The sequence below is a fragment of the Scyliorhinus torazame genome, chromosome 12 (assembly GCF_047496885.1).
Source record: "Scyliorhinus torazame isolate Kashiwa2021f chromosome 12, sScyTor2.1, whole genome shotgun sequence".
Taxonomy (NCBI): Eukaryota; Metazoa; Chordata; class Chondrichthyes; order Carcharhiniformes; family Scyliorhinidae; genus Scyliorhinus; species Scyliorhinus torazame.
Genome location: NC_092718.1, coordinates 193,265,151 through 193,290,495, shown reverse-complemented (window position 1 = coordinate 193,290,495; position 25,345 = coordinate 193,265,151). Strand labels below are relative to the sequence as shown.

The following is a 25,345-nucleotide window of genomic DNA, read 5'->3' as shown; positions in this document are numbered from 1 at the left end:
GTGGGTCAGAATGGAGGAGAGGTTGTGTAGGGAGTCGGGATTGAAGGCGCTAGCAACAGCGCCGCTCCCAATGGCCCCGGGGAAATACTCAGGGAGTCCGACAATAATAGCTTCATTGCGAATTTGGAGGCAGTTTCGCTAACTCTTCGGGTTGGGGCACGGTCAAGGGAAATGCCGATTCGGGGGAACCACAGATTTGAGCCTGGGAAGTGGGATGGAAATTTTCGGAAATTGGAGGAGAAGGTGATTAAGACACTAAAAGATTTGGGGTGAAATTCTCCGTTATCGGCGGAAAGTCCGCCGATCGGCGCAAAAAACGGCGCAAATCCGACTTGCGTCACGTCGGAAAAATGGGTCGATAGTCTCCGGCCTGAAATGGGCTAGCAGCGACGTAACGGGATCCGCGCTTGCGCAGTGGTTCACGCCGTGCAGCGTCATACGCGCTGCACGGCGTGACGGCTCATAAGGCCGCGCTGCTCCCCCCCACCCGACCTCAACACCCGACCGCAACACCCGACTGGATGGCTGGCCGTCGCTCAGCCCCGAGGTTCGAGTCACGCGATGTGGAGGCGCTCCTGGACGCGGTGGAGCAGAGGAGGGACGCCCTGTATCCCGAGCACGGCCGCAGAGTTGCCCCACGCCACAGCCGGCGTCTGTGGAGGGAAGTGGCAGAGGCCGTCACCGCTGTGGCTCTGACACCACGGACAGGCACCCAGTGCCACAAGAAGGTGAACGACCTCGTCAGAGCAGGCAGGGTGAGCCTCCCCCATATACCCCCTCCCCATATACCCCCCTCCCCATATCCCCCCTCCCCCGTATCCCCCCCTGCCCCGTATCCCCCCCTGCCCCGTATCCCCCCCTGCCCCGTATCCCCCCCTGCCCCGTATCCCCCCCTGCCCCGTATCCCCCCCTGCCCCGTATCCCCCCCTGCCCCGTATCCCCCCCTCCCCGTATCCCCCCCTCCCCCGTATCCCCCCCTCCCCCGTATCCCCCCCTCCCCCGTATCCCCCCCTCCCCCGTATCCCCCCTCCCCCGTATCCCCCCCTCCCCCGTATCCCCCCCTCCCCGTATCCCCCCTCCCCGTATCCCCCCTCCCCCATATCCCCCCTCCCCCATATCCCTCCCCCCCTCCCCCATATCCCCCCCTCCCCCATATCCCCCCTCCCCCATATCCCCCATGTCCCCAAGTGAATCCAGCCCTAACCTTAATCTCTGCAATGCACGCGCAACCGATGGCGTGCATTCATATACCTGCCTAACACTGTTGCCTTTTACCCCTGCCCCCCCCCCCCCCCCCACAGGAGAAGCGTGCACACAACAATAGGGAGCATGTGAGGACTGGAGGAGGGCCCGCTGATGAGAGGCCACTCACCGTACACGAGGAAAGGGCCCTGGAACTGGCTGGCGGACCTGAGGACCGGGAGGTTGCTGATGCAGAGGTCGGGGGCGTACTAGCGAGTGAGCCACCGACAGCCCGTCCCCATATCCCCCCTCCCCTGTATCCCCCTCCCCCGTATCACCTGATCACTGCCTGATGTCTAACCATGCATGCTTCATTGTGTATCGCAGGACCAAACGTCCAGGCACCCATCCCCGCGGATGCAGACCGCCCGCAGGATGGCCCTCGGAGACCACAGGAGACGGAGCGACCCGCACCCTCCAGCCTGCGACGCCCGCAGGATGCCCCTCGGAGACCACGGGAGATGGAGAGACCCGGACCCTCCAGCATGCGACGCCCGCAGGATGCCTCTCGCACACCACGGGAGACGGAGAGACCTGGAGCACAGGGAGACGACACCCCCGTCACGTGCGGGAGCGACCACCCAGCGACGAGGGGGGCAGCCACAGGCCCCCGTCACATCCGAGCCAGGACACCACTACCCGGGACACCACTACCCAGGAAGACGAAATACCGGACAGTGACTCAGAGTGGATGGGTGGAGACGAACCCCCACCCCAAAGTGCCATGGACTCAGAGTGGGACGAAGAGCACGACACAACGCCACTGCTGTCACCAACACCCTCCACCATCGCAGAAACACTCACCACGGTTGGGCACTTTAGTGATGAGGCGTCTGGTACACTCACTGGTGCGCACAACACAGCCGTCCCGGTACAGCAGGTGGAGGTAGGAGCAGCAGAGGGACCGGGCGGTCGGAGGGCAGCCCAGCCCAAGCGAACATCTGCCGCCCAGATGGATCCCGGGTTCCTGCAGTTACCACACCCACACATAGATCCGATGCAACCACCGACCCGGAGACGAGCGAAGAGGGTGACGGGCGGCTTGCGGCGGCTGCGGTCGCAGGTGGAGGAGTCCACCCGCGTCCAGGAGCTGGGAGTGGTGCCGGTCATGCGTGCCACCCAGGCTGACACCGCACGACAGGCCGTCTGCGGTGGAGGCAATGGGTGCGACGGTGTCAGACATGGGGAACGGTTTGCGAGGCCTGGGGCCTCCCGTGCAGGCGGCGTCTGTGGCCCAGGAAATGGCTGCCCTTTCACAGGAGGCCATGTGCCAGCGCCAGATGGCAGAGGCGCTCAACGCCATAGTCCAGTCTCAGCAGGCCATGGCCCAGTCTCTGCAGGCCATCGCTGAGGGCATCGGCGCCATTGGCCATGTGCGAGCTGGCGTCGCACTGTCACAGACAGGGTTTGCCAACCCCCTGGGCTCCATGGCTGCAAACCTGCAGACCCCTGTCGATACCAGCACGGGCCTCCAGGACTGGCAGCGCCAGATGTCGGGGGGCGTCGGATGGCCAGTTTGTTCGCATCCCCCACCCATGTAGAGACCTGGGGGCCATCGGGCACCCCGAGGGAGGAGGAGGTGGTGTGGTCCGTCCCGGCTCCCTCTGTAGGGGAGGTCCCGGTACACCGCGACACCTCGGACTCCCCCCCCCTTCCGTCCCAGGTGCATCGGGTGGGCAACGGGCAGGACAGGCTGGCAGCTCGCCATCCCAGTCGCCCGGGCCGCAGCCTGGCCCATCTAGGCCAGGACGCCCCAGGAAACGGCCGCCAAAGGGATCCAGTGTCAGAGGGCAGGAATCACAGGAGTCCACCTCCAGTTCTGCTGTACCGTCTGGGGAACCACGTAGACGTAGTCAAAGGGCCCGTAAGGCCAAACAATTAGACACTGAGTAAGTTGGCACGGGTGCAGGGCACAGATGAGTTTTAGGGGCTAGGGCACGTGCATGAACTCCTTTGGTTATTAAAGTCAATGTTACACCTACCGAAGCTGCCTTTGTGCTCAGTCCAAAGTGTGCGGGGGTGTCATGTACGTTGAGCGCAAGTGTGTGTGTGAGGGGTGGTCTTACCTCAGCCCCAGGTGAGTCTGCCCCCTTCCCCCTGGGCCGCCATCAACATCCCCCGGGCAGAGGACGGGACCGTGCGCTGCAGTGTCACAGCCGCATGCAGGGATGGTCCGGGTGGATGGTGGTACTGTGGCCATGGGTCAGACATAGTCCAACGATGTAGAGCCAGGAGCTCATCGCAGGGCGGGTTGTCATCATCCTCCATGGCCTGCGATAGACACGCATCCACCCGCAACTGTGTGAGCCCGGCCCGTTGTGCCGCAGGTGGATCGGCAATGGGGGGGGAGGGGGGGTGGTGTGCATGCGGGTGGGATGGGTGGGGTTGGGGAGGGGGGTGAGGGTGCTGGGTGGGTGGATGGGTGTGGGGTGTGGGTGGTCGGCTGTTGCCATGGTGTGCGGTCTGTGGCCATACTACCCGATTCCCACGCCCATCTAGTCAGTGAAGCGGGCGTCTATCAGTCTGACCCGTGCCCGCTGGGCCAGCCGGTAACGGTGGACAGCCACCCGCCTGTGTCTACCCCGTCTGCCCTGACCATTGCCCCATCCCCCTCATCTGGGGAGGACTGGGCCTCTTCCTGCTGCTCCTCCACTCCGCCCTCCTCTGCCTGCGGCACATCGCCCCTCTGCTGGGCTATGTTGTGCAGGACGCAGCACACCACAATGATGCGGCCGACCCTATCTGACCGATACTGGAGGGCGCCCCCAGAGAGGTCCAGGCACCTGAAACGCATCTTCAGCACGCCAAAGCACCTCTCGATAACTCCCCTTGTCGCTACATGGGCATCATTGTAGCGGTTCTCCGCCTCATTGCGTGGCCTCCGTATAGGCGCCATCAGCCACGATCGCAATGGGTAGCCCCTGTCGCCCAGCAACCAGCCCCTCAGCCGGGGATGGCGTCCCTCGTACATGCTGGGGATGGATGACCACGACAACACGAATGAGTCGTGTACACTGCCTGGGTGACGGGCGCAGACGTGCAGGATCATCATGCGGTGGTCGTAGACCACCTGTACGTTCATCGAATAGGTCCCCTTCCTATTAATGAACACGGCCCTGTTATCTGCAGGTGGCCGCACGGCGACGTGCATCCCATCGATCGCGCCCTGGACCATGGGGAACCCGGCCACGGCAGAGAAGCCCACGGCCCGGGCATCTTGGCTGGCCCGGTCCACGGGGAAGCGGATGTGGCGGTGCGCCATGGCATAAAGGGCATCTGTCACTGCCCGGATGCACCGGTGCACCGATGTCTGCGATATGCCGGACAGGTCCCCACTCGGTGCCTGGAATGACCCCGTTGCATAAAAGTTCAGGGCCACCGTAACCTTGACGGACACGGGGAGAGGGTGTCCCCCGCCGGTGACAGGTGTGCCAGCAGGTGGCAGATGTGTGCCACGGTTTCCCGGCTCATCCGGAGTCTCCTCCTGCATTCCCGGTCCGTGAGGTCCTGGTATGACTGCCGGGGCCGGTACACACGGGGCGCCCTCGGGTGCCTCCGTTGCCGTGGGGCCGCGACGTGCTCCTCCCCCTCCTCGTCCTGTCGGTCAGGTGTCCCTCCAGCCTGGGCGGCTGCTGCCTGCCCCTCTGCGGCAGCCCGAGCTGCCTCTCTGGCACGCTCCTCCTCCTCCTCCTCCTCATCCAGGGCAACATAGACATGAGCGGCTGCCACCACGGCGGCCAACATCGCTGGATGATCTGAAAACATGACGGCCTGGTGGGGGGGAGGGGAACGACGACATGTCATCATTGCCCAAATCCCCTCCTCCCCCCAGCCAGGTGGCATGGGTCCAACTGTTGGAGGCTGGCACCTGGCCAGGTGGACCAACTCACTTGCCCTCCCATCCCCCTCCTCGGCACGGACCTCCCCCCCCCCCCCCAACCTCCACCCCAGCACGGACCCCCCCCCAACCTCCACCCCGGCATGGACCCCCCCCCCAACCTCCACCCCAGCACGGACCCCCCCCCCAACCTCCACCCCGGCACGGACCCCACCCCAACCTCCACCCCGGCACGGACCCCCCCCCCCCCCAACCTCCACCCCGGCACTGACCCTCCCCCCCAACCTCCACCCCGGCACGGACCCCCCCCCCCCCCCCCAACCTCCACCCCAGCACGGACCCCCCCTCCATCCCGGCGCGGACCCCCCCCAACCTCCACACCGGCATGGCACGGACCCCCCCCCCCCCCCAACCTCCACCCCAGCACGGACACCCCCCCAACCTCCACCCGGCACGGACCCCCCCCCCAACCTCCACCCCAGCACGGACCCCCCCCCCCAACCTCCACCCCGGCACGGACCCCCCCCCCCCCCCAACCTCCACCCCGGCACGGACCCCCCCCCCCCCCCCCCAACCTCCACCCCGGCACTGACCCTCCCCCCCAACCTCCACCCCGGCACGGACCCCCCTCCCCCAAACCTCCACCCCGGCACGGACCCCCCCCCCCCCCCCAAACCTCCACCCCGGCACGAACCCCCCCCCCCCAACCTCCACCCCGGCACGGACCCAACCTCCACCCCAGCACGGACTCCCCCCCCCCCCCCCCCCCCCAACCTCCACCCCAGCACGGACCCCCCCTCCATCCCGGCGCGGACCCCCCCCCAACCTCCACACCGGCATGGCACGGACCCCCCCCCTAGCAACCGCCACCCCGGCACGGACCCCCCCCCCCCCCCCCCAACCTCCACCCCGGCACGGACCCCCCCCCCCTCCCAACCTCCACCCCAACACGGACACCCCCCCCCCCCCTCCAACCTCCACCCCAGCACGGACCACCCCCCCCCCCAACCTCCACCCCGGCACGGCACGGTTCCCCCCCCCCCCCCAACCTCCACCCCAGCACGGACCCCCTCCCCAACCTCCACCCCGGCACGGACCCCCCCCCCCCCCCAACCTCCACCCCGGCACGGACCCCCCCCAACCTCCACCCCGGCACGGACCCCCCCCCCCCCAACCTCCACCCCGGCACGGACCCCCCCCCCCCAACCTCCACACCGGCACGGACCACCCCCAACCTCCACCCCGGCACGGACCCCCCCCCCCCCACCTCCACCCCGGCACGGACCCCCCCCAACCTACAACCCGGCACGGTCCCCCCCCCCAACCTCCACCCAGGCACGGACCCCCCCCCGCCAACCTCCACCCCGGCACGGACCCCCCCCCCCCCCCAACCTCCACCCCGGCACGGACCCCCCCCCCAACCTCCACCCCGGCACGGACCCCCCCCCCAACCCAACCTCCACCCCGGCACGGACCCCCCCAACCTCCACCCCTGCACGGACCCCCCCCCCCAACCTCCACCCCGGCACGGACCCCCCCCCCAACCTCCACCCCGGCACGGACCCCCCCCCCCCCAAACCTCCACCCCGGCATGGACCCCCCCCCCCCCAACCTCCACCCCGGCACGGACCCCCTCCCAGCACTCCCCCGGAGCCCAGCCTACTCTAACCCCCCCACCGCCGCACACACACACACACAACCCCCGAGACACACCTCTCCTCACGCATTCAGACTGCAGCCACGCCATTGCCTGCCCAGAGCCAACCCCCCAGGCCGTCACTCACCTCCACGCTGGTCGGCGTGAGCCTGGAGCACCGGGTCACGCCGATGAAAAGGAGGTTTAATTTACGTCGACGTGAACGGTCATCACGTCGACGGGACTTCGGCCCATCCGGAAGGGAGAATATCGGCAGGCCGAAAATCGGCTGCCTTGCGAAGACCCGTGACATTCTCCGCGGCAGCGGCGACATTAACGCCCCGCCGACTTTTCTCCCTTCGGAGACTTCGGCAACCGGCGGGGGCGGGATTCACGGCGGCCAACGGCCATTCTCCGACCCTCTGGGGGGTCGGAGAATGACGCCCTTGTTTCTTGGGGGCCGGTTTGCAGGATTGAAGGAGCTGGGAGCGAAGTATGGGCTGGAGCAGGGGGAAATGTTTAGATGTGTGCAGGTTCGAGATTTTGCCTGGAAGGAGATACAGCGCTTCCCGGTGGAGCCGGCCTCCACGTTGCTGGAGGAGGTGCTGACGACAGGGGGACTGGAGAAGGGGGTAGTGTTGGCCGTTTACGGGGCTATTTTGGAGGAGGAGAAGGCACCACTGGAAGGGATCAAAGCAAAGTGGGAGGAAGAGTTGGAAGTGGGTATGGAGGACGGGTTCTGGTGTGAGGTGCTCCGGAGAGTGAATGCTTCCATCTCATGCGTGAGGTTGGGGCTGATACAGCTGAAGGTGGTATATAGAGCAAGGGCGAGGATGAGCCGGCTCTTTGAGGGGGTTGAAGATGTGTGTCAACATTGCAGGGGGGGGCCCTGGAAATCACATTGATTTGTTTTGGTCCTGTCCAAAGCTGGAGGATTACTCTAAGGAGGTTTTTAGGGTAATCTCTAAAGTGGTGCACGTGAAACTGGACCCAGGCCCTTGGGAGGCCTTATTGGGGGTGACGGACCAGCCGGGGTTGGAAACGGGTGCAGAGGCAGATGTTGGAGCCTTTGCCTCATTGATCGCCCGAAGGTGGATCCTGTTGGGATGGAGAGCAACCTCTCCACCCTGTGCCCTGGCCTGGCAGGGGGGCCTGCTGGAATTCTTGACTCTTGAGAAGGTTAAGTTTGAACTGAGGGGAAGGGTGGAGTGGTTCTACAATTCATGGGCGTTATTCATTATGCACTTTCAAGAATTGGATAACATCGAACATTAGTTTTTTTGGGGGGGGAGGTGAGAGGATTGGGGGGAGGGGGGCTGTGTGTGTTAATGGTGACTATGAGTGATTCCTGATTCCTTTTTGTTATTTGTTTATGTTAACATGCGGGCAGTTGTTTGGGGGTTGGTGGGAGGATGGGATTGTTGTTGTTGATATGGGGATTGACATTATATTCATTGCTGCTTATTGTTTATTGTTGGTGGGTGCTGATTTGGGAGAAAATGTGAAAAAGGAGAATAAAAATATTTTTTTTAAAAGATGAAGAGGCTAGCCTGTAGCTCCGTGTGGTGGCCAGGCCTGGATGGCAAAAAGAAAGACTGGCCCAACAGTGTGCCACCTGCCAAGAGCAGCAAAACTCCCGCCTGCAGCGCCATTACTTTTATCGGGATGCCAGGCCGGTCACAGGTGCATTTTCACCCTGATTTTGCTGAGCCTTTCCAGGGGTCCATGTCTCTGCTCATAATGGATGCCCATTCCAAGTGGCTGGAAGTTTACTGAATGTTATCCACCACATTGAGGGCAATAGTTGAGAAGCAACGGCTCTCCTTTACTACTCACAGTATTACTGAGATTGTGGTCACAGATAATGGCCAGCGAAGAGTTCGGACAATTCATGATGGCCAATGGGGTATGACCTATCTGCACAGTCTCATAACACTCTTCCTCCTCAAATGGGGTGGCTGAGCAGACGGTGCAAACTTCCAAAAGTGTCTGATGAAGCAGATAATGGGATCCATGGAAAAACAACTAGCTCAGTTTTTATTGCAACACACCACTTACCATGACCGGTGTATCACCGGCAGAAGTGTTAATGGGCCTATGACTCAGGACTCGCCTCAGCCTAGTGTTCCCCAATATTGGGGAGAAGGAACGACAGAGCCAGGTGCGGACCAGACTGTTCCAACCAGGAAACGCGGTTCACGACCAGAACTTCAGGGACGGCGCCAAATAGATTCCTGGGATGGTGGTGCAACAGACTGGGCCAGTCTTTGGGAGAGTGAACTGTGATGAGGATGCAGAGATCCTACAGCATGATCTGGACAGGTTGGGCGACTGGGCAAATCAATGGCAGATGCAGTATAATTTTGATGTGTGAGGTTATTCACTTTGGATGCACAAACATGAAGGCAGATTACTACCTGAATGGTTGTAAATTGGGAGAGGGGAGTGTGCAGCGGGACCTGGGTGTCCTTATGTACCAGTCGCTGAAGGTAAGCAAGCAGGTGCAGCAGGTGGTAAAGAAGGCTAATGGTATGTTGGCCTTCATTGCGAGAGGTTTCAAGTACAGAAGCAGGGATATGTTGCTGCAATTATATAGGGCCTTGGCAGGCCACACCTAGAATATTGTGTGCAGTTTTGGTCTCCTCCTCTGTGGAAGGATGTTCTTGCTCTCGAGGGAGTACAGCGAAGGTTTACCAGGCTAATTCCAGGGATGGCGGGATTGTCTTTTGAGGAGAGATTGACTAGGTTAAGAATGTTCTCGCGGAGTTCAGAAGAATGAAGGGGAAATCTCAGAGTCTTATAAAATTCTAACAGGACTAGACCGGGTAGATGCAGGGAAGATGTTCCCAATGATGGGTGTGTCCAGCACCAGGGGTCACAGTCTGAGGATTCAGGATAAACCATTTCGGACAGAGATGAGGAGACATTTCTTCACCCAAAGAGTGATGAGCCTGTGGAATTCATGACCACAGGAAGTAGTTGATGCTAAAACATTGAATATATTCAAGAGGCAGCTAGATATAGCACTTGGGGCGAATGGGCTCAAAGGCTATCGGGAGAAAGCAGGATTAGGCTATTGAATTCAATGATCAGCCATGATTTTGATAAATGGCGGAACAGGCTCGAAGGGCCAAGAGGCCTCCTCCTGCTCCTATCTTCTATGTATCTATGGACCAAGTACGGACACAAGAGCATATAATACGGAAGCACCTGGACCACCACCAAGGCAGGTGACCAGCATTGCTCTGCGCCCCTCTGGAAGAATCAACTTCCAGTCCCGTCACTGGGGCGTCACCCTCTGAGTGTCCCAATACCTAGATACGGGAGATCCATCGAATTAGACTGTGGATGCTGGAAATCGGAAATGAAACCTAAAATGTTGGGAGCAACTATGGAGGAAGAAACCGGGTTAATACTTCAGGTGCCTGACTTTTATTAGAGCAGGAACAGAATGTAATACTACAGCAAACTAAAGTATGGAATCTGATGGTAGGTCAGATCTAGGGAATCTGAGGAATTGCTTTGTGTCAAGGAACAACACAGTAGCAGTTCCCTGTGACCACAGCCTCCCAATGTATAATACAAGGTGCTCCCAAAGGACAAAAATATAAAGAGTACATTTTAGGAATGTTTTTACTTATCAAGGCAAGTGATGCTAGTCCTTGAGAATGAAACATTTTGTCACATTTTGCATTGTGAGCCCTTGTATTGAACAGCTATATGTGGGTTTAAAGATTGTGTGGTTTAGCGTCAGAATATTTGTTTCTGTCGCACATCTGAACTTTTCTGTTTTAATGCATCAACCGCTCATGTGGGGAAATGTGCTAAATTTTCCAGCATTGTTCTTCTCAAAAATAAATCACTCGAAACAATACAATTTAAAAAGGAAAACATGCCAGATCCCAGTGGTGTGCAGGGGTGCCGACACATTCTGGATTGAAGGTGCTGAATTAAATGGCTGGATTAGTGGATATCTGTTATCATCAGGAATTACATAGACCAGGGCAATAACTGTATACAATCTGCCCCTCTTAATTCAAAGTTGATTTGAGTCAAATTAGCTGATCTATTTTTATTTTTGGTGCTTAAAATTATTGTGGTTCATTGGATAATTTGAAATTTTGATGCAAAATATCAACTTCAAAAAAGTGGCATTGCACTCTTATCAGTAAAATGTAAAAAGGTAGAGTTAAATGGATGGTGAAAATGAAAGTTCAGAAATGAGGAACAAATAGTTAGAATTTGCATTTTTATATGATCTACCCAGAATGTCACAATCCGATCCATTACTTAAAAGATTGATATTATTTACATTGCTTGGATGTGTCTTAAACGGCAACAGAGTTTGCCCTGTGCTCTTTCCAATACAATTGCAAATAATTTAGGAGAGTGAGACTTCATACCAATAAAAATTCTAAGTTTCTATGAGGTTATGTACAGCAGAGCTGCAAGTGTGTCACCAGAGCATGCGAGGCGATTTACGAGTGAGTTGTTTATATGTAAAGTTTGCGCTTGCAAGCAAGTAAACACTGGGTTTTTAATTTGACATTGAAGTCATGAAAAGCCTTCCTAAAAATCAGAAATTGCAAAGTGGGGCAATTTCAGTAAAAAATAGAACCAGTTCCAATTAAAATGAATAGAAAAGATCAAAGGGGCCAAGTCAAATCCAGAGTGCTCTCTTATCCTCACACTGCTCCAGTAGCTCCTCAAGAGACTAATAACTGACAAGGTGTCTGACATGAGCAAAATAGGAAAATAAAGTTCTAAACTTCGTTGGGAACCAAAAATAAAAGACTGTCCCAACCTTGGTCTTAACATTGTTTCAAATATCCATCAGTGCACAAAGCAAAAAATTCTCTGGAGCCATGCCAACCTCCCCAGGTAGAAGGTGCTTTCGATGCAGGCGTTTTGTTAACTAATACTTACAATAATCAACTCTGATTATATTAAGCTACAATTAATCTGCACCCTGGAATGTGTTGATAGGAACTGGCGTGCTGTTACTTAATTAAAACCAAAAGGATTAAAATTATTAATGGTATTAAATATTCTCCTAAACCACAAGTGCTGGAATTCTTGGCTAAATCTGCTCTTCTTATGCAAGCTTAAAATGAACAGTCATTTACAGCCTTTGAATCTTCAACCTCACATGCCAAGTATTACTTTGTTTAAGCTTATGACAAGATCGCACCATGAATATGCATTTTAGCATTAGGAGCTGTCAAAAAGGCATTGGGAAGCATTTTTGTGAAGCAAGTATGGTTTATGTGGCCAAAATGTTTTAAAAAGAAGCTACCAGAGAAGCTGATCTATATAAACTGGCCTACAGATATAAACTGCAAGTAGGATAGCAGGATAGTAGTCACTGCAGAGCCTTGGAAACACAACCTTGCATTGGAGAGTGATCTTTATGTGGGGTACGGGGGTCAGCCGGAGGTGGTGGTGATTTGGAGAATATAGGGGTAGAATGATTTTCTGTTTAAAATACTTTACCTTTTTATTCCTTCCAGTTCTGACTATCAATCTGCTGAGACCTCGCAGGTGCTAGCAAATCCTCACAACCTTGTTCCAGGTGTCATGAACCCAGGCAATGATTATCAAAAGGCTTTAAGAAGGCATTAGAACTAAACCTTGTGACTGTTCTCAGTTAATGTCCACATCCAACTTTCCAGCAGGATGATAATTAGGAAACCCCAGCTGAGTTTTGTTCTCTTCTGCCCCCCAAACCTGGGCTGCAGCTCTCTCCTAACCGGAGGGAAAACAACTGAGTGTAAACCAGGGATTGGAGTTGAGGTTCTGCCCCACCAAAAAACTGCCTTTACCCGCCAAGCCATTAGTAAGCTGTAAATTTGTTTTTAACTGGCCATATTTTTCAGCACTTATCATTAAGTAAACCTAACAGCAACTTCCAAAAACCACTCGAGCATAGTAATAAGTTTGTTGCTATGCGAGTTGCTCTGCTCCTTCAGAAGCTGCATAAGAATGATGTCCCGCTGAGAGACTTGTCATCGAGATACATGGAAATGTTAAATTGTAGTTGCGTGATAAATGCCAACTAAACACACCAGAAAAATGGGAGGGTGCCCGTTTCTGTGGAAGTGAATAAATGAATATTTAACAGCGTGATATGTCTTAATTAATACCAAGTAACATCAACAACGCAGAAAATTAACTTTTACAAGTGTGATGTCTCATTTCTTCAAATTCTGGGTTTAAAAAAGGTGAAGTTTTTCTTTAAACCTTTTATTTCTATCTCTTTATTAATCCCTTTACCGTCTCTTTATTTTGATTTCTGTATGTGATTTATCAATGAATTAAATGTTCTAACGTAAGTTCCCGGTTCAGATGTTCAACGAAAAGCTCAATCTGATTGGTTAAAGCTGCACAGTTGTTTGTCCCGTTCACACAGGTCCCAGATCACCTGTAGAGGGCTCTCCACTGAAATTAATTTAGAATCATCACCACTTCTAATGCAAAAACCCATCGATTGCCCTGGGCAAGTGCAGCGTAATGACACCCGATGCCATTCATTTGCCACTGGCTGCAAAATCAGGCCAATGTTTTCTAAATATTCCTCCAATTTGTCGAATAATTAAAGTGGACAATTGTACCACATATATGACATGGGCATCTGTAGAGTGGGTCCAGCAATCTGTCCTGTTACAGTAAAACTGCCTTGTGTCCCTTTGCGAGTGGCACTAAAGCTAATGACACAAGATGCACTGAGTATGTATGCATAGAGCAATGCTTCAAGGACAACTATCCTAATGTTAGGGGAGCACGGATGTGAGTGCCAGCTATCTACTAGCATCCAAATCATTCTAAACTTCTGTGCCCAGTGGACTGCCCAAGCAGTTCTTTATTGCAGCAGGCATGCGCTGCTGTGAACGCAAGCCAAATGAATAAAAGAAAAGTCTGCAAATGCTCTAAATCTGAAATAACAGAAAATGCAGATCCATCAGTATCTGCTGCATTGTTTCAGAGTGTATACCCTTTATTGTATCTGTATTTCCAATATTTACTGTTGTTGAAAATCAAGCCAGTTAGTCTACACACAGGGAGAGACCTGATGGCTCTTTCATTTTTTCAGTCAGGAATCAGATTACTGACGAGTTATATTGTCACTTTTGAGTTTAGTCCATCCTGAATTGAAGTGGCAACATCCAGTGACAGTCTCCACAGATGATTTTGGCAAACTGTGTTCTTTAGAGCTGAATTGGGATGCATGGCTGCAGCATCATCGCCTGCCCCCGATACTCAATTGCTGACTTTGCATCCTGGACATCCCCTAATGAAACAAACCTACCTGCAAAGCTCACTAAGACGCTGACGACCTTGCCACTTTGAGTAGGTCCCCGAGGAGCTTGTAGGAAAATGGATTCACTGAGTGTATTTAAATAAATTTGGAAGAAAATTAAAGAGTCAGCCACATGACCAACTCGGTACGAAAGAAAACACAAAAGCCCTGTGAAGTGCAAGGTTCTGTCCTGAGATTGTAGAAGGCTCAGCGGTTTTAGTTTGTCGTGTCTGTATGATGGATGAGGGCCAAATCAAAAAAAGGTATGTTCTTTACCAAAAGGCAACCTCTCGCATTTGACTTCAAGCTCTGGAAACAAGTTTGAGCTGTTTTCCAGTTGCTATTGGGAAGAACATCCTCATAAAACCAAAAGAAAAGGAGGTTATTTGGTACACTGACAAGCATATTGCACCTGCTAGACTCCAGGGCTACATATAGCTCATCTCATGCAGCTGGAGGCTTGTGGTAGTTGAGGACCAAGGCAAAAGGAGCAGGAGAGAATCAATCCATCAATTGGCTGTTTACTGCAAGGGCTCGGCCACTTCTGTATCACAACACAGCTGATTGTTCATTGTCTTCAAATGCCTATGAAATGTTTTTCAAATGCAGGTAAAACTACACAATTCGTATCACTTTGTTGCATCACTATCCCAGTAATAAGGTAGGCATAGACATGAGAAAAGACCTTCGGGGGCAACCTTAATGCTGAAACCTTGTGCACCATTCTCCCCAGTTAACCTGTTAATGTCAACTCCTGTGGGAAGCAAAATGTCTGTGGCCAATATCAGGAAAAAAGTTAATTCCTCTGCCGTTCAAACTGTCTACAAGAGATCATTACCTAAGGTGCATTGTTCAGTGTGCTTAAGAAGCAACTCCTCCACAATATGCCTCATTTTCCTGGGAAACTCATCTTTCGTAAATCGTTCTCGGCATAAAAGGTTCTGCAAAATTTTTTTTTTCAATCCCCAATTTCTCCATTCCTTTCCTGAAATTGTTGACTCTTGCTGCCTTTCAGTTTCACGAGTGCAGGCAGCCCTCCACTAGGTGGCTATTTGTCATGTGAGACCAATAAGGGGCTGTAAACAGGCTATTTAACCATGGAGACAGCACGACAAACGCTGTCATCAGCTGATGTCCAGATTCATGCACTTATAATATATAATAATAATCGCTTATTGTCACGAGTAGGCTTCAATGAAGTTACTGTGAAAAGCCCCTAGTCGCCACATTCCGGCGCCTGTGTGGGGAGGCTGGTCACTGGATACCAAAGGAAAATTCTTCCAACGGGGGGGTTGTGTTAATGCCAGAACAGCTAACTGCTGTTCGGACTAAGATGAGCTGATTGAGCAGATGGCGTGTGGAGCTTGGAACTCTGTATAATGTTTATGATTTAATATTGCAATGATAACTTTAGCCAAAGAGCCACATGAAAATTAGTTGACGAACTGTTGGCAAGTGAGCACAGTTTTTATTTTAAGCCATATAGTTTTATACATTAAAATACCCTGCAGAAAGTTAACTTAAAAACATGTCACTGCATAAAGATATTAAATATCTTGGCCTTTTGAAAGGTATCTATTGTACAGGAATTTCTAAAGGGTCCAGAATTGCAAACTCCATTGAGATAGCTTCAAAGAACATGGTGCAAAATTTTCTTTATCGGATTTAGAGTTCTATTTTGAGAACCAGGAGAATGCTTTGCATTTGGAGCTATGCACATACTGCTTCACACGGAATGATAACCTTCCTTTACAGTTTTAAGTTGCTTCAGATATATGATCTTGTCTTCTTTCAGTCACTGAATTTGAGGACTTCTCTAGAACTGGAACTGAGGCCTAAAAGATATTTATTACCAAATAAACAAACTTTGATAACATTAAGAGGTTGGCCTTGATTTCTGCGATGTCAGGCTGACTCCAGAAATATTTTAAAATGGCTGGTGGGACCAGATTCTAGGATTCCAAACCCCATTCCCGGCAGCAGCAGTTTTTACCAGAGTGGGTTAAGGGTACAGTGTAGGCAGCGAGTCCGCACCCTGCACTGCTGACCTGGCCAGCCGGCTCCATTGCGAGAGTAGATAGCTCATTCTCCCTCACAATGAAGGCATGCCAACTTCTGGATGGTTTGTGATTCATGTAATAATAATCTATATTGCCACAAGTCGGCATACATTAACACTGCAATGAAGTTACTGTGAAAATCCCCTAATCGCCACATTCCGGCGCCTATTCGGGTACACCGAGGGAGAATTCAGAATATCCAAGTAACCTAACAAGCACGTCTTTCGGGACTTGTGAGAGGAAACTGGAGCACCCAGAGGAAACCCACACAAGACACAGGCAAAACGTGCAGACTCCGCACAGACAGTGACCCAAGCCGGGAATCGAACCCGAGACCCTGGTGCTGTGAAGCAACAGTGCTAACCACTGTGCTCAGAGGAGGTGTGAACCATGGTTAGGATTTGGGAAAATTGAGTGATGGGCGCCCTTTTGTATTGAAACTGGTCTGCCGAAGCGGGATATTTCCCAATTCAAGCTGCCTGCCTCAGTAGCAAAGATCCAGCCTGTTCATTTGCAGAACTAATTCCCATCTCTACAAGGTTGACCATGTGAACTGGATAAAACCCAATGTCAATAGACGCCATCCGTTGTAACTGCCCTTAAGCTCCACCTTAGAGTTGCACCTGAAGATTTTCATTCACTTTTACAGCATAAGTAGGAAATGGATCATTGACGATGCTCTCCCCTTTACAGGCCTACCTGTGGGATGACAATAAAGATGTAGTTGAATGGCTGGAGAAACAGCTACTGGAGGAGGAAGGCGCTCGCTCAGTCATTGATGAGAATATCAAGTACATCTGCAGGGATTATATTCTCAAACAGATCCGAAGGTGAGATTCACTCTGATTTTGCTCTTTACAGAGCTGTCCAAAAACTCTTAATCTTTTTAAGATTACTGGCATTGCAGTTTATAAATCTCTCTCCAATATTAGCGTTCATCACACTTCAAATGGAAAGATGTAGCACAAAACTGATTAATAACAGGGGGGAAAAAGCTCACTGTACTTTTATAATTGTCTCAAATTTTCCAAGAAGCAATCAAAAAAGCACTTTACTGCTATCCGCTGACTTTTACACCTCTTTCAAGCATTGACTATATTGTCCAACTCAAATGGGCAATGCCACAGGAGATCCACTAATTTGGGGTGAGCGTGTTGGGATTGTACAAACTATGTATTTAGCTTCCTATAGCTGGTTCGCGAGCAGCAATAGTAGAGGCCTTGGATTTAGTTGCCAATCCATCCTCCCCAGTGAGATGCAAAGAGGAAAATAAACAAACACCTGACATTGGAACCATGAAGTCTAGGACAATAGGGCTTTTTGCTACTGTACTGTTAATATTAAATGCAGAGGCATACATTTCTGAGATGTAAAGTAGTGATAGTTGTAACTGCTAGAGTTGAAGAGTTGAGGATAAGAAGGACATACCTTCCGCCCCAAAAACACTACCCACAACCCCTCCGTTCCAACTCCCAGAATACATATATACGCGTGACTTCTGCAACCTTTTATCCACAAAAACAAGTGGATCCCAGTTTGTGTGCTTTTCCTGACTTTATTTTGTGTGCACCAATAATACTGAGTATGCATTTAGCAGGAACCCTGTGCAGCCAGTGCAGGGATGAACACAATGTCCATCAACCTTTTTCCCAAACATTTTTCCAGCATATCTTCCAAGTGCTTCTTGGAAGAATTTGCATATTTTCTCTTGGAACCTCGCACAGCAAGGTATTAATTTTCAGTTAGGTTATAGGTGTGTTAACTAAATTGGACAATGGGAAATCAGAAGGACACTGGGGTTGGGAGAAAATAGAGAGGAATCAGTGGAGCTCAAGTTCCCGGGCAGACCACTTCCCAGTCTGGGGAGAGCAGTGCACCAAATCATATAATCTACAGTGCAGAAGGAGGCCATTCGGCACAAGGAGGCCATTTGGCCCATCGAGTCTGCACCGGCCCTTCTAAAGAGCACCCTACTCAAGCCCACATATCTACCCTATCCCCGTAACTCAGTAACCCCACTTAACCTTTTTGGGACACCAAGGGCAATTTAGCATAGCCAATCCACCTAACCCGCACATCTTTGGACTGTGGGAGGAAACCGGAGCACCCGGAGGAAACCCACGCAGACACGGGGAGAACGTGCAGACCCCGCACAGACAGTGACCCAGCGGGGAATCGAACCTGGGACCCTGGAGCTGTGAAGCAACTGTGCTAACCACTATGCTACCATGCTGCTCGTGTTGTTTGGGATGCAAATCATATGAGAATCACTTTTTAAAGTTAAACTAAAAGCTGGCATCGAGTTGTGAAAGCTGCTGGAAGTTGCAGGGGTGATAGTGATTGCATCATGAACTTAACGTGATGGTAAAATGCAACAGATTTTAAAATAGTGGTGTTGAATTGGGCATTCCTGGCTGTTGTGGAACCTCGCCCAGATAATAACTCTTTAAGAACAAGCAAGCAGCCCTGGTGTGATGCACAGTCTGTTCACAACACAGTTGTCCACAGTTGCTCTTTAGGATTTCTGGGTTCCAAATGTATTCCGATGTAAATTACATCACCTAATACTTGCGCTAATTGAACATTTTATGTCTGTCATTTTTAATGTATTGTTAGCAAATTAGTCATCTTTTTCACTGCAATTGTAATTGTCTCATTTTGTAATGTTGTCAGTCACAAGGCGCTTGTTAAGATTACAGAAAGCAGTGGTTTGATTGGACCTTGTCTTTGCAGTCTGGTGCAGGCCAATCCTGAGGTTGCCATGGATTCTATTGTTCACATGACCCAACACATCTCACCTACTCAGAGAGCTGAAATTGTCCGCATTCTGTCGTCAATGGATGCCCCTGCTTCAACATAGAGGACATGCAGACTGGATTCTGCAGGGAGCTGACTATTCTATCACAAAAGCCAAGCGGACGAGAATACCGAAGACGTTACAGAGTGCGGATACTCAAGCACAGAAAAATGAACACTACTGCACAGATACAATTGTAACCATTTTTTTCATTTGTATCTGAGATGTAAGAAAAGGATTAACTTCATTTGACCAGATATAGATTGTGATTTGATATAAATGTATGCATTCCTGGCACTGATTTGCGCCATGAACTCTGGTCCTCGTGAAAGGTACAGAAGATGCCTTAAAGATAAAATGCTCACACTTGCTGGCCCATAAAATTCTTATCAAGCTGCCAATAATCAAATTACACTCCCAGTTCTTTTGCAGGCATAAAATGACAGCGCACCTCATGAAGGGCATGTTAGTACATTGTGGTTTGCAGTGCTAGTTAATTAAGCAATTGATGTAGAGTGGTTTGTGGAAATATTTTAACATTTCTTTATGCAATCAGCTACCTTCACCATCCTGAACTGCTGCTCTGATTTATTTAAAGAAAATTTAAAAAGAAGGGCTGATTTGAAAGAATAGTTAAAACAGCCAAGTGAAAGTTACACCCAGCACCACCCCATCCCCACAATTTGCCGCTGACGTAAAAGTCACTAAAAACAGTTGTGCAAAAAATGCAGACAGGAGCGTAGGGTGAATTATGACTGCAGAAAAGGTGCCCAGTAGATTGTCCCATAACTTTTTTAATGAACCAGTGTGTACACCAGGTGAAGATATGAGTCTTTGATAAATAAAAAAACATCAGAGTTTGTTCCCAACCATGTTACAAATTGGAATTTTTATTGGTGCACGCTGCTGGTTAATTGACAGATGGATCCAAAAGATGCTTATGCCAATGGACCAATTTTAAGGGAAAGTATTTATTGAGGGAAGAGGAGCAGTGGCCATTTTCAGCACCAGCCATTTTAATTTGATTTTGCAGTCGGGCAAAATTACAATTTCATATTTTACCATAAGCCTAACAATTGCCAAATCCAACACGAAAGCTGAGAACACCAGTAATGAAATGTCAGGAGGACTCTGTGAAAGAAAAGTGTCAGCTGAGTGCGGAAAAGAAGGGTCGGCAGTTTAAATGTACAAGGGTGATAATATGAGGAGGAATGATTAAATAGACAGAAAAAATGTTATTCACTGTGACATTAATAAACTGTAGGCCATCGCTTTGGTTAACCTTTTTTGCCAGTATTATCCTAAAGGACTTAACAGTGCACCAACTCAGTCCAGGCGGCACAGTGGTTAGCACTGCTACTCTTGAGCACCAGAGACCTAAATTCAATCCCGGCCTCGGGTGACTGTGTGGAGTTTGCACTTTCTCCCCGTGTCTGCGTGGGTTTTCTCTGGTTTCCTCCCACATTCCAAAGATATGCAAGTTAGGTGGGATTACGGGGATAGGGTGGGGGAGTGAGCCAAGGTGGGGTGCTCTTTCGGAGGGTCAGTGCAGACTTGATGGGTCGAGTGGCCTCCTTTCTGCACTGTAAGAATTCTATGTTAGAATAGTTTGTAGCTTTAAATCACTTCTCACCATTAGTAATATTTTGCAGCCACGGTAAATGTTTCTATTGTCTCAGCAGTGTGTGACTTTAGGGAAACAAACACGCACATTTTAGCAAGAGTCGAAATATTTAGTTTACATCATGTAACATGTCTAAAATAACAGTAAAGATATTGGGAGGAGTTATAAGATCTGCTGTGTCATCTCTTACTGGGGTCTTTAAGCAGTTTTGGAAGAACGTTGGGTGGGCTGGTCAGTTGATACCTTGGTCAAGGTTGACCATTAATTGTTTAGATTTTCACCCCGTTTTACTTGGCTGCTTTTAAAATTGACACAACTGCACAAGGCCAGTAAAAATATTTGTGGTATCAATGCCCCCCCCCCCCTCCCCCAATTTCCTGACCTCACCTGACCTGCTCCATCTACACATGGGAGAGACAAAAACTGGAGGGTCAGGACTAGCCCATTTAAGGAGCAGCTCCTTAAATCTCCGAACCAAGAGAGGGCGGGATGAAGAAAAGCGACTGACTTGACTTTTTATGTTCAGCTCAGCATCTTTCAGTTGAGAGCCGTGTGGAAGTGCAGGCTAAACATGGAGTTGAGTGACCAAGGCGGTCAAAGAAGCTGGGGGCAAAGAGGGGTTCATACCTTCCCCAAACAAAGTGAAAGTTCAGATTCACGGAGTCTCAAAAGATTGCAAAATAGGATAGTAGTTCAGCCCGAAAAGTACAACCTCTGTCTTTTGCATATTCTTTTCACACTCTTACAACCATCCAATTTAGGCAGCTAAAAAAAGCCTGTACTGGCCTCCATTTAAAGGCTGCCTGCTGATTTCTCTTACGATGATACTTTTAAATACTACCAGTGGAAGACCTTCTCTGAACAACTAGCAAAATCCAAAACTTATTTGTAAAGAATGGGTTTACAATTTTAATACGGCTAGTATTCAGAGAATACCTTCCCAATATTGTAAATGGGTCAAATGTTCACTGATAAATATTCACAGGGGCCATTTCTTTGAACGTGGTCCCCTAATTTTAACTGCAAACAGCATCTGTTCAATTCTAGACAGCTTCATAATGAATTACTTATTTAACAGAGCTTTTTTTCCTTTGCAGTAATGCCCAATGATTTTTGCTTGGGCTTTGTAACTAATTATATTTTGTAAGTGTATTGCATATGTAGAGTACTAACTATGTGCATTGAATGCCCCACTGATTTACCCTGTGGTTAGGTTTATATCGTATTTTTAAAGCTATGTGTGTGAAATTTGTTTGGAACTTCCTGTTACTGTGTCAACAATTCCTCAGGCCCACCAGCAGGGATTGCTGCATGGAGATGTCACCTCCACCCACATGTGGTAGAAAAAGGATTCCTTTGTCTCAGTACAGGGGGCACTGTGGAGAAAAGGGCAGTCACGGCAACTACTTCATCAAATTAGTTTGACGTGCTTTTGGGATGCAACTCAAGTTACTGTCCTTGAGCAGAAAGTGCAGTTCAAGAGCGTGCAGTTCTTGCTCGTCTTTGTATTCCATAGTGGTGCCTATGGTAAGACAGTGATTGTGCCTAATAGACAAATTACTGTACGTTAAGAAACTGTGGTATGTAGAATTTTCATTTGTCGCCTCCATTATGATTAACCATTGTAGACAATAGGTGCCATGATGTGATGGTGGAAAACACCCTGGGGTTTCCAAGGAAATTACACAGTATCTAAACAGTTAGCAAACTCTTCAGCTACTACTGTGCACAGTCCCAACCAAAGTGAGCAAAAAACTTCACAGTGCTGTCCCGTCTCCTGAATTTTACCATATGATTAGTTTAAGACCAGAGTTCACCCTTAACGTTTGGGTCATTCATGATGCACAGAGTCTCATGGTGCAAATTCTAAAGTCCTGTTACTCTGTTTAATTTATACATCTAATTGATTATTTTTCTAGTGATATTGTTTATATTTTTAACCTGTGTATCCAAGCTCTTTGATCAGCAATCAGACTGCCTTAGAATTTCAAATATGTAATGATCAAAAGATGAACGGTAAAGTTGAGCAAATTGGGGTGAAATTTCTGCAATTACTTTGGCGATTCAGGACCCTGAAAATAAAATGGCATTATCAGAAATTGCACATTTCAGACTTGTGCTGCTGCTGAAATCCTATCCAGGGTTGTTAAATACAAAGAAAAACATTCATTCTCATGTTTTTCCTTGAAAGGAATTTCACCTACCCCGTATAAACAAAAGGAGGGAAGGAGTCCTGTTTGCTGTTGAACAAGTAATGGAATGTATTAATGACAAAATTGTGGTGTTGTATTGAAGCAGTGGGTCAGCATTTTCCAGCCAAAGAATCCTGAGATGCAATTTGATAATGGAAGTATAAAATTGACTTTATTTATTTCATACTTTTTTTTGAATAACGTTGTTGGGCATTTTTTATAAAAGAGAAAAGATTTTCTGTAAAAACTCCCAAATCTTCACCCTAAACCACTTCATGTGCTCTTTAAGAGAGACAACACAGGCTGAATGACCTTCTCCTGCGCTATATAATTCTTCCCCTGTCCCCAGACCCTGTTCCAGCTGGGAGAGGAGGCAGCATTTTGTGCTATGGGCTCATTCACAATGCTCACGCTGCTACTGCTCAGCTGCTGGGACCTTTCCTCTATCCCCTCGCTCCAAACTCCATTTTTCAGTTCCTTATACATTGGTGAAGAGCAGACATGGCGGTCATTTTTCTGTGAGTATCATTGAACTTCATTTCACTAAGCAGGCCATAGATTATAGAATGACTAGAGGCTAAAGCAGTGCACCTTTACGGTGTCTATATGGCAAAGACAGAGAAGCTAAATCTCACACTGAGGGTTGGTGTGATTTGTGTGAAACGGCAATGGAAATGCTGTTAAACTGGCTTACATCTTGCTATGTCAACACAGAATAGTCATGTGTCTTAATAGAAAGAGTATTGAGCTGTTGATGAAAGCAGAGATGAGCTGTGCAACTCATCATGGTTAAATATGCCCTGTTTCGTACTCTAGTTTGGAGATTTCAGCCAGGATAGTACTTGGACCACTATTATTGACCTTGGTGCTGGGGAAAGGGAAATTAACTAGGCTTCCCACTTTTGCTTACTACTCAATGACCCTTGGTGGACATTCATTGATTGTTGCGAATAACCACTTAGGTGAGGAGCCAGTAACGACAGACTGTGTATCCCACAAGAAAGGAGCGGAGGATAAAATTGGGTTTGAAAACAACTCCAAATTTTGATTGATAAACCACAAATGTACTTGATGGGGGGGGGTTGGGGGGAGAGAAAAGCAAGGAAATTAGTCACATTACGTGTAAAAAGAATTTTGTGCTGTCTCAAAGCTAAGGATCAAAGTCGTAACGTTTTCTAATTTAAGGCTTTTGTAACTTCAATCTCGAGAGTATTGAAAAGATCAAAAATAAAAAAAATAAATTGAGTCTCTGCAGTTTGTGTTGTCTGATTCTTCATCTAGGCCACAAGGATAGGTCGGATTCATTTCCAATCAGACAGTCCCACAAATATTTAAAACAAATTGAATTGCACACCAATACCCATCACAATTACACTTGGCGCAATAACCAAATTAGCAATTCAACAAAATAATTGGAAATGCAACATTCTCTCCACAGAAGCCTCCCTCGAGGTTTTTTCGATCTGTGGGGGTACTCCGTTTCACTAATTCTGCAGCTAATTAGTGCTGCACTTGGAAATGAAGTTGTTTAAATGTAGAATTTCTCTTTAGTGAAAAATACATCACAACGTAGAGCAAACGTGTCCTAAATTAGAAACCCAACTGTAACCCTTTAAGTACCAATCTCTAGTGTTTGCAGCATGTTCATTGAATTGTTTGCAATACATGGAGTTTTTTTTGTTTGTTTTCCTTGCAGTGTTGCATTTTCTCATCAACTCTGTTCTAGCTGCTCCAGCAAGTAGTAGTCTTCTCTTTGGAGAGCGGTCAAATTTGATATGGAGAGGAGCATCCTTGACCCAATCAGCCAGGACTGCTCAATTCAGGAACTGAGTGACATAAACCCTTTCCCTCTCAACCTCGATTGATCTCCAGACCAGATTGGTTGAGAGACTTTTTTTGCAAAAATTATAGTCATCGCAGTGCAATAATATTCAGGTTTTCTACATAGATCATGTTGCATCCTGATGAGCTTCAATACAATCAAAAGAACAATTCAAGGGGCAGCACGGTGGCGCAGTGGTTAGCGCTGCAGTCTCACGGCGCCGAGGTCCCAGGTCGATCCTGGCTCTGGGTCACTGTCCCTGTGGAATTTGCATATTCTCCCCCCTGTTTGTGTGGGTTTTGGCCCCACAACACACAAATGTGCAAGGTAGGTGGATTGGACACGCTAAATTGCCCCTTATTTGGAAAAAAATGAATTGGGTATTCTAAATTTATATTTTTTAAAAATTCATTATGGTCATGACAAAAGGTTCAATAGTATTTGAGTTGTCTACATTGGTCACATTGCACTTTGCAATGCTGTGATACAATTGTGATAATGTAATATTCACTGGACACATTCAATGTGAGTCATACAGCCTGAGGGGGTTCTATACAATTTCCAGCTCCTCGAGAACTGGGTGAAAGGTCTTCGACAGCGACCTTTCCCCCATTGCACCTCTGTGGTGGCAGTCGCAAGCTTTAATGCATCCCTCAGCACGTAGTCCTGGGCTTTGCAACGTGCCAGTCTGCAACATTTAATCAGGGGGAACTCTTTGCACTGGAAGACCAACATGTTTTGGATAGACCAAAGAATGCCTTTCACTGAGTTGATGATCCTCCAACAGCAGCTGATATTTGTTTCCATGTGCATCCCTGGGAACAGCTCATAGAACAC

General features: G+C 49.5%; 1 protein-coding gene across 2 annotated transcripts in view; it reads left to right on the top strand.

Annotated features, from left to right (window-relative positions):
- acaca (acetyl-CoA carboxylase alpha) overlaps positions 1-23,931 on the top strand; it is a 363,222-nt gene extending 339,291 nt beyond the window's left edge. For both annotated transcript variants that reach the window (XM_072469570.1, XM_072469569.1), the window contains exons 54-55: positions 16,767-16,903; positions 18,807-23,931. In XM_072469570.1, the coding sequence (XP_072325671.1) occupies positions 16,767-16,903; positions 18,807-18,933 (264 nt within the window). In that variant the 3' untranslated portion in view covers positions 18,934-23,931. The remainder of the gene's footprint in view (positions 1-16,766; positions 16,904-18,806) is intronic.
- The last annotated feature ends 1,414 nt before the right edge of the window (positions 23,932-25,345 follow it).